The following is a 13,570-nucleotide window of genomic DNA, read 5'->3' on the forward strand; positions in this document are numbered from 1 at the left end:
AGAATCTTCTATCTTTCCGCAACACATATTTTTTTTATTATTAAAATTCATTTTTAACATGGACCACAAAAAAAAAAAAAAGTTTCTTGTTGGTTCCATCTCTAATTCTATTCTGGTATTGGTGTGAAATGTGAGTTAGAGAATAAGATGGTTTCAGAACACTTTGGAGAAAGCTTAAATCTTGAAAATTCCCAAACTTTATGACCTAAAAACTTAACCAAGGGAATAAGAGACAGCAAATCTCTTTACAAGAAAGAATCCCCTTTTAATTAGGATAAAAGGATAGAAAAGTAATTTGGTCTTTGCATAATCCAACCTAGCTATATTTTTTAGATTTGATTGTAATTTATCTTTTATATAATGTTTCTGCTGAAATGAGACGACGGTGATGTCTGTGTGAAGTTTCTGTGTATGTCGAAAGTTGCTCAAGTCAAAATATTTCTTTGTAAGTCTATAATAATTCAATTGTGAATAAAAGTGAGTTTAACCTCGAAATTAAATCACTATTTATAGGATTTATAAGAATATAACCAATTAATTTATCTTTTAATGATTATTAATGCAAACTTAACCATTCATCAATAAGCGTTATAATATTAATTATGTTTTAATTCCGCTCAACTATTATGAAGACGGAGTGACTGACCTTCCTCGATCGCTTAGTTCTTTCCATCCAGTTCATTACGATATCTCATCGGTCGATTATAAGTTTATAGTAATAGATAATTATTTTAATAACATTTTTTTTAACTTTTTTGAAGGAAAAACAAGTATAAAAGCATGAATGTGATGCTTTTATGGTTATTTGCCAAAACTAATGAATTTAGTATTAATAGAATTTTGTTAGGAATATAAAAGGTAGGTTTACCTTAGAACCTATGACCCACACTGAGTGACCTTACATGGGCCCACCACTAGCCTACCTTCTTCATCAATGGTGGACCCAAACAAATGGTTCTATGGACAAAGGGTCCCACACACATGGGGACATACCTTTCACTTATTCCACCATGTTATTTATTTTCTCTCCCAAATTTGCCTTCACTAAACTCTTTGGATCCTTTTCATCATCACTTTTTTTATTGTTTAATAATAATGCCCAACACCCTCTATCTTGTTTTCTTAAAATCAATAAACGTGTTTATAATACCTAGTTTAGTGGTAAAAACAGACCAAATGTATTTTTACAAACAAGAGGAACATTTTCTTTCTTCATCAAGTGGAATGTGTTGTACCATCTTTGGGAATGCAACGTGGATATCAATTTGGAAGCATGCATTCATAAATCTCTAACAAAATAATTAAAAGACAATATTATCATATCCGAAAATCATCATGTCTTAACAAAAACTATAATATCATAATGTTTGTACTGTTTTTCTTTGGATTATCACACTCATTACTACAAACAAAATTTTACATACATCACTGTAACAGCTCAGATTTTCATTCCTTCTCATTTTACAAGATTTTATAAAATTGGTGTATTTTTGGACAAAAATTACGTAGTTAGACAGGTTTTAAAAATATTACAGATTTCGAGTTAACTTCAATCTATATATAAAAGGTATTGTTGACTTTAAAATTCCTAGTTATTTTTCTTTAAAAACTGTTCATTTACATGAATTTCGTTAAAAAAAAACCATTTTACGAATTAATTGGCAACAGCAAATAATAAGCAGTTAGAAAACGATAAAAAAAAAAAGATAATCAAGATGGTTAGTTGATCAAATGTTTATGTGTGTTCCTTAATCTTTAAAAATATTGCTTCAATTTTTATTTTTTCTTTCGAATTAACCGTGGAAAAATTTATTGATACATGTTTTAAATTTTAAAACTGTGCGTTGATTTGTTTTACAAGTGTTCAAAACATCCACACTTTTCGTTCATTTTGATTGAAATAGACTTTTTGAATAGCTATATATTCTGAAGTGAATGACAAAATAGTCAATAAATACACGAAATACGAGTAAAACGCATTTATTTTACATTTTGAAATTCATTTTTAACCTACAAAAGTTGATTTGAGAAAGAACGTATTGGACTGAGAAAGTTGAAGACTTATATTTATGGTTAGATAGGTTCAGAACACAAGAGTTTAATTAATGTACCTGCATTCATAAAGAGCAAATGCTAAATTTACCAATATGTTTTCTTGAGAATGACATCAAACAAAAAAAACTTTACCTTTTCTTATTATTCCACCATTTTTTTTTACTATAAAGAGTTAATTTAATGTACATTAAATACATTTCAAATTATTTAATAATTATAAATACCTATTTGATATTGACCCATGTTATAAATGCAGCAAGTATTTATCTGAAACAGGTTAGTACTATCACATGCAGTGGTTAACTTTTTTTTTTTTTAAGAATATATAGTTAATCTATTTATTAATGATTAACGTATTTTTGAACTTTGAATGTAATATAAAGTTTATTTGAACTGTAAAAACAGAATTTAAATGTATATATAATTAATTATGGTGTAATACGTTAGGCAGGCACGTGAAATGGTGGGTGTGAGAGGGTGCCACGTTAAGTGCAGAAAGGAGCTGTGAGAAGAGCTTGGTTTGGGTTGAGAGATTCATAACATGGCTACATTACATACATGCATTACATACATAAGAACTGAGTATATAATAAGGTCACTCACATTCACATAACAATACATATTCATAAACCCCTTTCGTCTTCCTCTTCGTCTTCTTCACCCTTTTCCTTCCATTTGGGCCAAAACAATACCATTGCCTCCGATAATTTCCCGACCCAATTCCATGGCGGCAGGCCCAACCTCACCCTCCGATCGACCCACCATGGCTCCTCCCCCAATGCTCATCTCCGACTCAGTCGCCAAGGACGCCATACTCGCTTGGTTTCGAGGCGAGTTCGCTGCAGCCAACGCCATCATCGACGCCCTCTGCGCTCACCTGGCCACCTCTGCCCACGACTATGATGCCGTCTTCGCAGCCATCCACAACCGTAGGCTCAACTGGATCCCCGTCCTCCAGATGCAGAAGTACCACTCCATTGCGGACATCACCCTTGAACTCCGTAGAATTTCCGACAGAAACCCCAGCGTTGATGACAAATCCAAATCTGACGAAAAAAAGACGTCGTCGGAGAGTGTAGTCGGAAATGGTGCGGCTGATGAACACGAGGAGTATGAATCTCCTGAGAGTGAGATTACTGATTCAGGTGAATAAATTAAATAATTATTATTTTTTTACTTCTGTTTTCAATTCCTTGAAATTGATGGAATTTAATTTTAAGAATTTATTTATGTTATTTGCTTTCATTTAAAATCAAAGCCCTGGAACACTGATTGAAGGAACCTTATGAGCAATTATTTATTAAGCACTGATTGAAAATTTAAAAATTTAAAAATTTTGAGAATCACATGTTAATTAGTGACTGTAAATTCAAAAGTTTTGAGGATCATTTGTTAATTACTGATAAAAATTGCAAAGTTTTCTCCAGGGGTCTCTTCAATAAAGCATGGAACTTTATCTGTTCCTCTTTAAAAAGAGTGATTTTCTTTTTGTTGTCATTCTTTTTTATGACTCCAGTATCAGAGGAGGAAATTCTATCTGTGTGTCCAGATGATAGTATGGCTCAAGAAATAAATGGGATGTGCAAATTTGTTTTACTGTTTTGTCATAGTTAAATTTATGTTGGACAAAAGTTTAACACCTGCTTAATTTTGAAGCAACTAAATGATAGTTTAAGATTTTATTTTGTATAATTAAATATATTTTGGAAAAAAAAGGAACAGGGACAATAGTATTATAGTAAAGGAAAGTAGTTAGACACGCAGGGCATGTGGTCGATAATTTCTGCATTACTTAAATGGGGTTTAGAGTTTTGAGAGCCACGAGTCATGAGAAGCTCTGGGTGTAACTGTTTGGTGAGTGACAAATACTATTAAATGACACACTAGGTTTAAGACTGGAATTGGAAGCACAGATCTAGAACTGTGTGCAATGATTTTTATTACAGACAGTGGGACCATAATGATGTTTGGTTGACGTCACTCTTTTATGTCGGGCCGGGGTTTTGGCATTGGCTTGACATACTAGGTCATCCCCATAATCCTTTCGAGTTGTGACATGTCCTAGATTGCGGGTCAACTTTGTCTTGTTTGCTCCTTGGCTCAGGGATCCAAATCAGATGAATGATTTCTGATTAAGTTGCATAATGTATACATTTTACCAAACATCCTATAGCCACCGGGTCTGAGTCTGAAAACTTTGTATGGGGATGTATATGTCTGATCATAATTCTAAACAATGAGTTATGTACATTATTTGAAATATAAGTAAAAAAAATAAGTATATTGGTAAAACATCCTATTATAAAAAGTTTGGTTGAAGAAAAGAAAAACAGTTGCAATTACTTGAGGCGAAAAAAGAGAATATGTTGAGTTGGCTGGTTGTATTTATTTGGAAAATAAATATGTTATTAATGCTTGTGGTGGCCTCCTCTTTTTGGGACTAAATATGTAATGTGAAAATGGACTCACTTGGTGGTGGATACGATTTGTTAGAAGACGACAAATGTTTCTTGACAGGTGTTGCTTTATGAAATTTCAGTGAACATATTTCTCCAATGGTATTGTCACGAGACTGAGAGTTGACTAAATCATAATAATAAAAAGACAATAAAGTAAGTAGAGAAATAGTATGCAGAACCTATGAGATTGATCATTCATTTAAATTATCTGGGGATATGTGGCGGGTGTATTTATGTTTAGGATGAAAAGAATTTTGTCCTTTACGGAGTATTGAAATTTGCATGGAATTTTATTTTTGGTTTCATACGCAGGATCTCAAGAAATGCAGGCTAGTCCCATGAACGTTAATTTATGTTCCAATCATGAACATTGTGAAGGACGTTCTTCACAGTTTAAGTTGACCAAAGGTTTCTCTGCAAAAGAGTCAGTCAAGGGACATATGGTAAGTTCTTTACCTCATACACTAAAAGCACATTTGTTTTAATTACAAATAAGCTGATTAAGAGCTGACTGAAATTGGCAGGTGAATGTAGTAAAAGGATTGAAGTTATATGAAGACATTTTCACAGATTTAGAACTATGCAAGCTGACAGACTTCGTGAATGAGATTCATGCTGCTGGCCAGAATGGGGAACTATGTGGTAAAATACCATTGAGCTCTGAGTGTCTGTGTATTCTTTGTTTATGACAAATTTGTAGGCTATTGTTTTTTTTTTTTTGGTTTTGACAATTATAATTTGTGTTTAATAAAATTTTGTTATGACTATATATATCTTCATCCTTGTTTTTCTTTTACTTTTTTTGTCCTCAATCACATGATGTGATCAAACATAATGTCTAATGCAAGTTGTTTTTATTGTCTACATTCTTAAAAATACTAACAAATTTTCATGTATGGATGTAGGTGAAACTTTTATATTATTCAACAAGCAGATGAAGGGAAACAAGCGAGAGCTGATTCAGCTGGGTGTTCCAATATTTGGACAGATAAAGGAGGACGTAAAAAGTAAGATTATTAAAGAAATAATCATTTCATATAACTGTTTTACTTTACAATATCAAATTTTTGATTCTCCTGATTTCTGATTTTTTATAAATGACTTTAGCGATCCTTTTACAATTATGTTTTACATTTTTAACTTATTTTCAAAGGCAATATAGAGCCAATTCCTCCACTTCTCCAAGGTGTCATTGATCACCTGATTCAGTGGCAGTTACTTCCCGAGTACAAAAGACCAAATGGTTGTATTATCAACTTTTTTGAGGAGGTAGACATTGCATACTTTTCTTCTTACTCCTCTTAAGTTCTACCCAATATTAGTCAAATAAGTGCTATAATAATTTACAGTAAGCAATGGAATAACAGTTTTAGAAATATGTGTGTAATTGCATAATTTTTAGGGGGAGTTTTCTCAACCATTCCTCAAACCACCGCATCTGGATCAACCTGTGTCCACTCTTCTTCTTTCTGAATCGACAATGGCTTTCGGACGTGTACTTATGAGTGAAAATGATGGAAACTACAAAGGACCTCTCATGCTCTCATTGAAGCAGGGGTACATATTAAAGAACTTATACTCTTTGCTGTCCTATCTTCCATTTATTAATTAAGATTCTAGTCACAATGCTGGATACAATGGAAGAAGTACCTTCAACATTTATAGGACAGAATGTAAGTGAAAAAGGTGAAGTGCCAATTTTTTAGAGAATGCAACTGTATGTACATATCATACTCATAATTGGGTTAGATTACATCTCTGTTTTTTTTTGGTCACAAAAGAAATTTTATATATATATATATATATATATATATATATATATATATATATATATATATATATATATATATATATATATATATATTAATAGAAAGCATAGGTGCACATCTACGCACATAACAGAACATTATCAGCTTTTTGTTTGTTCTTGAGTATCAAACAAAAGTGCAGACAATAAGGGGAAGGACAAAAACAGAAGGGTCCAATCTAACCCTTGAAAGTTTACCTCCTTTATGTCGTAGTGTAGTAATTATATATAGTGTATTAAAGTGGGGATTTCCATTATGCATTAGATTGTAAATTCAATAACAAAATAGTCCAATGTTCTAAGTTTAAGCATCAAGTTCTAATTGCAAAGCGTCGTATTAAAAGCTGAAATTTCTTTTTCGGATTCATGCCTCACTGACAAGATAATAGTTTTGTTTTAGTATTTGGTTCCATTAAGTATGGCCTGCATCCAGATTTACTGATAGGATTGGCACAGAGGGAGACTTCAATTTCTTTTTATTATTATAATAATAATAATAATTATTATTATTATAAGTATGTCAAGAAAATGTACAAAAAAAATTCTGTTTTATGTACAAAAAATTGCAGGATGTTATCTTGTGCAAGGACATTGAGCTTATTATACACAATAATGTCTTTTAAACTGGTAACAACATCCAGTAACTTAGACTAAACACCTTTAATTTTGTAGGTCTCTTTTAGTGATGAGAGGAAACAGTGCTGACATGGCAAGGCATGTAATGTGTCCATCTCCTAACAGAAGGGTTAGCATCACCTTCTTCAGAGTGAGGCCAGATTCCAATCAGTGCCAGTCACCAACTCCTGCTATGACAAATGCGATGACTCTGTGGCAACCAGGCATTGCTAGTCCATATGCTTTGCCAAATGGTGCTCTAAGTGGCTATGAGGGTATGGACATGATGCCAAAATGGGGAATGCTTCACGGTCCAATGGTGATGCTAACTCCTATGCGTCCTGTGGCATTGACTTCTCGCAAACTTGCTGGTGGTGGAACTGGGGTGTTTTTGCCATGGAATGTGCCATCTAGAAAACCTGCCAGGCATCTTCCCCCACGTGCCCAAAAAGGGAGGCTTCTCACATTACCTTCACCTGTTGAACCCCAGATGGGAGAATCCACTTCAGAACCAAGCAGCATCTGTGTTGAAGGATAAAGACATGTTTAGTTCTGAAGCAGACTTGGGTTTGAAGAAATATGAATCAAGAAAGGTGGCTTCCGCGATTCAGCTATTTGCTCTACACTATGGAGCATTTTATCTTGTTGTACAAATACGGCCCCACCCCAGGTGCTGCAAGAGCAGTTTGGTTTTTTTTTTTTACTCTTCCCTTTGAACAAATTAGAATCTAGTGATGTTCAAATCGGTTTTCATGTTAGCCAATCATGGCAAGAGCTTTAGTAGAGTATTAAGCCTTTCAAATTTGAAGAGTGTGAATTATATCTGACGGTAGCATTTTGTAAGAATGATATTCTAAGTTAATTATATTTTGAGAAAAATCAATTTGCCTCTAGCATGTTTAGTGAGAGGATCATCTACTTGCTGTTGTTATCTATGCATTGTAAATTTCTTTTATAGGCTAAACAAGTAGCTACCTCTGGTCTTATAGCTGGACACTCAACACATTTTCCATGATTTATATTATTCATATAACACTTTATAACATTATCATCTTTTATACAGAAGTTGACTAAGATGCTATGCAACTCCATTATCAATAATAGACTAAGGTTCCATTTCTTATTTCCAGGATATCCATGTTGTTGTTGGAGCTAAGCAGCTCATGCCATACTGCCTTTTCCTGTAATATATAATTCATAATTCATATTAATGTTCATACTTGACTACAGATTATGTCTGTTTCTTAATTTGCTAAAATTTATGAGATCCTTAACAACATTTTGAAGGTTCATGTTCGGTATGCCTTAGAGCAATCCAAATTTAAGCATATTCAAAACTGGCAGGACTTTCGGTTTAGGAGTGGCTGTGAGATGTACTCTATGTCGGACTTTTTCTAATTTGACATAATCATTTCTTGATTTTTATTATTCTGTTGTGATTTGATTGTTGACTATTACTCATGTTTCCAGATAGAGTGATTGTAACTCAATTTCATAAATGAATATGTAACTCAATTTCATAAATGAATATATTACTCAATTTCATAAAGGAGTATATTACTCAATTTCATAAAGGAGTATATTACTCAATTTCATAAAGGAGTATATTACTCAATTTCATANAGGAGTATATTACTCAATTTCATANAGGAGTATATTACTCAATTTCATAGAGGAGTATATTACTCAATTTCATAGAGGAGTATATTACTCAATTTCATAAAGGAGTATATTACCAGTCGTGCTATAATCAGTTTGATCCATAAGTTGTCAAATAAAAGGCAGAGAGTGTCTTAAAACATGGGATAATAAATGTGTCTTGCTGACAATGGTCGCCATATATTGATGAATAACCAAAATAAGAAACAAAGAAACAGTTACATTTCATGCGTTTCGGGGACAGAACAAATAACATTACAACCTCCATCCCAATTTCTAAAACGTATAATAGAAACACTGACAAATTTCTTTATGTGAAAATGACACTTACACCATACCCTTCCATTGCATCAAACATTTCAAACCTTGGGAGGCTCATCATCATCATCTTCAATGTCCCAACTCAAGTCTTCCTCTTCTTCCGCAGCACTAAATCGCTTCCGCAAATCAACTTTGCTTGTGCCACCACTATGCGATGTTTCCTTCACATCAATACTGCTAAGATCCTCAATATCATCCCACCCAAGGTCCTCCTCATCCCCATCCTCATTTGCCGAGTGCTTAATTTCAACAACTGAGGAGTCGTTACTTTTACTGGAAGATTTCTCATGACCCCCCTCCCTTTCCTTCACCTTCTCATCAGTTTCAGCTGCAGGATCATTCTTGCTCACACCAACATCCACTTTTGATGCCTCATCAACACCAGCCATCTCACCAACAATTTCAGATTTCTCAATATGTGGCTCCTCAACGGACTTATCTATCTTGTTGCCAACTTGCTCACTTTGCAATAAATTGTCTCTCTTTTCTACTTTAGACTCTTCTTCCACGTCCAATTTTTTCGTTCCCCCTTCATCGCCGGCAACACGCAACTGGGTATCCACACTGTCCCCACCAACGTCTTTATTCAAAACAACAGGTTTAGCAACACCTCCATCCTCATCTTCATTATCATCTTCAACTTCCCAACTCAAATCTTCATCCTCCCCAGAAATTCCACTCACAAGCCTAGCCCTCAGGTCTTCAGCTTTCTTGAGCTTATAAACCTTATAGTAATACCTATACCAGAAAGTGTCGTGATCCACACTGCTCGGAACAACTCTTTTGTAAACACTCTCCATATTATCATTCTCTCTGAAAAGCCCCTCCATTTCATCACTTTTCCCCTCTAACGAAAACCCTAATTTCCATTCATTGAACTCACTTACATCCTCGGGCTCCTCGGAATAAGTGCCAATATCACCCTGAATAGCACGAATCTGAGCGTCGAACCTACTATACCGCGTCAAATCCAGGCTCTTCCTATTGGCGCTATTACTATCAGAATCGGAATCCAGATCGACAGCGAGGATAGCGTCCTTACCTTGAGATATGATCTGAGCCGTTCCTTTGACGACGGTATTTCCGAACTCGTCAATGACGTGACCCACGGTCCCGAGAGAACCCTGCGCCACCTCAATTTCCTTCTTCAAACCGGTGCTGAATTCCTGCAGATCGCGACGGTAGGTCTCGATTATGGATTCCGATTTAGTTGTTAGGGTTTTCATGAAGCCGCCGAAATTCCAACCGTCGCCGACACCGACACCCACAACGGAATCGGTGGTATTCGATGAGGGCGGGGAATCGGGATCCGGGTCCTGGTCTCGCGGCTCATTGCTCGATCCGGGTTCGGGTGGCGGAGGATCCGGGTCATCAAGGAAAACGGATTTGAAGAAATTCATACGGATGTGGAGAGAGAGCGAAGATGGAGTGATGAGTAAGTAAGAAATTCAAGCATTACTAATTTATCATTCTAGAAAAGTGCGTTTGAAGCTTATGTATTCTTTTACACTTCTAAGATCTAGAAGTTGAAGCAAAAATGCATTCTAATATTTTTTTTTTCTTTATTAATATATAATTCAACCACTATCATTGCTTTTTACATATTTTTAGGTTGTGTTTGGATTCTCAACTCGGTTCATCTAACACACTTTTGCCTTATTCTACTTAGTTATGTAGCAAACTCGTTTTTTTTGTTATCATAATATTGGTGTAAAGTGTTCCATCACCACATTCAATAATTAATAAAATTCTTCCTCCTTCTCTGTTCACTTTAAAAAATGAAAAACTTCTTTCAACAACACTTTTTTAACAATTTTTTGACAACGCATACGTGGCAGCTTGTGATTGGTCCGTTTTAAATATTTTTTAAATATAAATTCAAATAGACCAATAAAATGATGACATGTGTCCTGTTGTCAAAAGAGTTGTCAAAAAGTGTTGTCAAAATATCATTGTCCTTAAAAAATATTTAGGAGAAAGTGAGTGTATGTATTGAGGGGGATTTGAGGTTAAATTAATGGTGATTTATTTGAGTAGATTTGGAGATAAGGGAAAGTGAATTTAAAAATAAAATTTATGAAAAATAGTATAGAATTTGACTGAGAGATAAAAAGAATTACTTAATTGATAAAAATAAAAGATTTAATGTCTTTAGAGGTTTCTATTTCTGTAGATTTGTATCAATTGGGTCCTCATATTTTGAAAAAACTAAATTGGATCCCTTTATATGTAAAATTGAATCAATAAAACACCTGTTTTAAATTCTGTAGACAGGTGGCTAAGTGAGATTGCATCTCATAAACACTATCACCATGTAGGTTATTTTAAATTGTTAATGTTTTAAAATAAATCTCCTATTTATTAGGGAGAATTAGTCATTAGTCAGTTGCATATTTTATTACCAGATAGGTGTCGTTTCTCAATTTCAATAACTGCCCATTATGTAGAGCAGTTGTGATGTACTGGTTCTTTATGGCTTTTATAAGCCTCGTTTGGTTACTCAATAAAATATACACTTAGACAAATTTTATTCTACGTACCTATTTTATAACAATTGGTATCAGAGCTCCGTGAGGGGCCTGATACAGAAGTGTGCACAAGTGAAACAGGGTGAGAAAAGTGTATCTGAGTGTGTCTAAAGAAAAGTGAGTAAATAGAATGGCTGAAAAATTTGTAGAGCCAGCCATCCCAAGATTTGATGGTCATTTTGATTTCTAGGCCATGACAATGGAGAATTTTCTACGAAGCAAAGAGTTATGGGAGATTATAGAAGAAGGAATTCCAAAGCTTGAAACTACACCAACAGAAATGCAACGACAAAAAGTATCTGATGTCAATCTTAAAGATCTCAAAGTGAAGAATTATTTGTTTCAAGCTATTGAAAGGGAGATTCTTGAAACTATATTAGACAAAAGCACATCTCAAGCCATATGGCAGTCGATGCAGCAAAAATACCAAGGGTCCACAAGAGTCAAGTGTGCTCAACTAAAAGCTCTACGTCGTGAATTCGAACTCCTAGGAATGAAGGAGGGTGAGAAGGTGGGCACCTATTTGGGAAGAACGCTCAGTATTGTTAATAAGATGAAATCCAATGGTGAAGTGATTAATACAAGCATTGTGGTTAGCAAAATTCTCAGATCGTTAACCCTAAAGTTTAACTACGTTGTGTGCTCAATTGAGGAATCTAATGATTTGAATATCCTCAGCCTTGATGAGCTTCATGGCAGTCTACTGGTTCATGAGCAAAGGATGCAAGACAGTTATTTAGATGAACAGGTGTTAAAAGTCATTCAAGAAGAGAGACCAGTAGTGGGTCGTGGTCGCGGCAAAGGTCGCAGATGTGGTATGGGACGTGGAAGATATGTGCAAAATAAATCACATATTGAGTGCTTTTATTGTCATAAGTTAGGGCATTGTCAGTATGAATGCCCTGAATTGGAAAAAAGGCTCATTACGCATCATTTGGAGAAGGAGAGACAGAAGAGGAAATTTTATTGGTTGCATATGAGGAAACACAAATTGTACAAAAGGAGGATTTGTTTCTAGACTCAGGTTACAGTAATCACATGACATGTAATAAGCTATGATTCACGAAAATACAGGAAGAAGGACTTAATAGAACGGTAAAACTCGGCAATGATTCAACTCTAGCTATCACTGCAAAAGGGGGTGTTCGAATTGAAGTTAATGGCACTTCTCATATTATATCAGACGTTTTTTATGTACCAAGACTTAAGACAAATCTCATAAGCCTAGGATGACAACAAGAGAAGGGATTCTTTGTGCTGATTCAAAACAACATGTGCAAGGTTTTCCTTCCAGAAAAGGGACTCCTTATGCAGACCAATATGAAGGGAAATCGCCTGTTTTATCTATCGGCTTCACTTTAGTCCTGCTACCTTCAATCCGTGGAAATTTCAGAAGCAAAAACTCACTTATGGCATTAGCGATTCGGACATCTAAATTTCAAAAGTCTTGGTGCATTAGCTAGCAAGCAGATGGTGATAGGATTACCATTTCTAAAACCACCCAAAGACATTTGCAGTGCCTGTTTGGTAGGCAAACAACATAGAGATATGTTGCCAAAGAAAAGCACATGGCGAGCCTTCACAAAGCTTCAATTAATTCATGCAGATATTTGTGGCCCTATTTCACCATCCTCTCATAGTAACAAAAGGTATATTCTAAGCTTTATTGATGATTATTCACGTAAGGCTTGGATTTATTTCCTACATGAGAAATCTGAAGCACTCACAGCCTTTAAGAGCTTCAAAGCAAATGCTGAGAAGGAAGTTGATGGCTTTATTACTTGCCTTAGAACTGATAGAGGGGGAGAATTCATCATAGGAAAAAAATGAAAATCAAACCATCAAAAGATCCATGGTTTAGTTATAATGTAGAAGGATTTTTAAATCTATATTTGTTAACTTTCCGCTGTGTTTTTCTATCATACCTTCTAGCATCCTGATGAGTGCATATTTATGCCCACATTTACGCTTTAAAATTCAAATTTTTGATGAAATTCTTGTGCTTAAATGATTGATTTAATATGAATTTATGACGATTGGATTTATTGGGTTTGGGAACTAAAGATGCTTAAAATGTGATTCTTAGTTGCATAAATTATTTTGGATGTTCTAATGTTTATTTGTGC

The 13,570-nt window shown here is 34.6% G+C and overlaps 3 protein-coding genes across 3 annotated transcripts in view; 2 read left to right on the top strand and 1 right to left on the bottom strand.

The window, feature by feature from the left end:
• The first annotated feature begins 2,569 nt into the window (after nt 1-2,569).
• Nucleotides 2,570-7,967, top strand: LOC106772669. Its single transcript, XM_014659209.2, has 7 exons — nt 2,570-3,200; nt 4,827-4,957; nt 5,039-5,156; nt 5,420-5,521; nt 5,668-5,783; nt 5,917-6,071; nt 6,994-7,967. The coding sequence occupies exons 1-7, from the start codon at nt 2,780-2,782 to the stop codon at nt 7,472-7,474; spliced, it is 1,524 nt and encodes a 507-aa protein (XP_014514695.1). The 5' UTR covers nt 2,570-2,779; the 3' UTR covers nt 7,475-7,967.
• A 762-nt stretch (nt 7,968-8,729) lies between these two features.
• On the bottom strand, nt 8,730-10,431 carry LOC106769773 (BSD domain-containing protein 1-like). Its single transcript, XM_014655521.2, has one exon. The coding sequence runs from the start codon at nt 10,314-10,316 to the stop codon at nt 8,955-8,957; it is 1,362 nt and encodes a 453-aa protein (XP_014511007.1). The 5' UTR covers nt 10,317-10,431; the 3' UTR covers nt 8,730-8,954.
• Nucleotides 10,432-11,637: 1,206 nt separating this feature from the next.
• Nucleotides 11,638-13,570, top strand: part of LOC106770435 — a 5,114-nt gene continuing 3,181 nt past the window's right edge. The window contains exon 1 of the mRNA XM_014656246.1: nt 11,638-12,259. Within this exon, the coding sequence (XP_014511732.1) occupies nt 11,638-12,259 (622 nt within the window). The remainder of the gene's footprint in view (nt 12,260-13,570) is intronic.

This window comes from Vigna radiata, chromosome 8 (assembly GCF_000741045.1).
Source record: "Vigna radiata var. radiata cultivar VC1973A chromosome 8, Vradiata_ver6, whole genome shotgun sequence".
Classification (NCBI taxonomy): Eukaryota; Viridiplantae; Streptophyta; class Magnoliopsida; order Fabales; family Fabaceae; genus Vigna; species Vigna radiata.

What these genes read in the sequence shown, in the direction of transcription:
- LOC106772669 (XM_014659209.2), top strand. Translation starts at nt 2,780, where the DNA reads ATGGCGGCAGGCCCAACCTCACCCTCCGATCGACCCACCATGGCTCCT. An exon ending in GAGTGAGATTACTGATTCAG is followed by an intron (nt 3,201 to 4,826) that starts GTGAATAAATTA and finishes TTTCATACGCAG; the next exon opens with GATCTCAAGAAATGCAGGCT. An exon ending in AGTCAGTCAAGGGACATATG is followed by an intron (nt 4,958 to 5,038) that starts GTAAGTTCTTTA and finishes TGAAATTGGCAG; the next exon opens with GTGAATGTAGTAAAAGGATT.
- LOC106769773 (XM_014655521.2), bottom strand. Translation starts at nt 10,316, where the DNA reads ATGAATTTCTTCAAATCCGTTTTCCTTGATGACCCGGATCCTCCGCCA.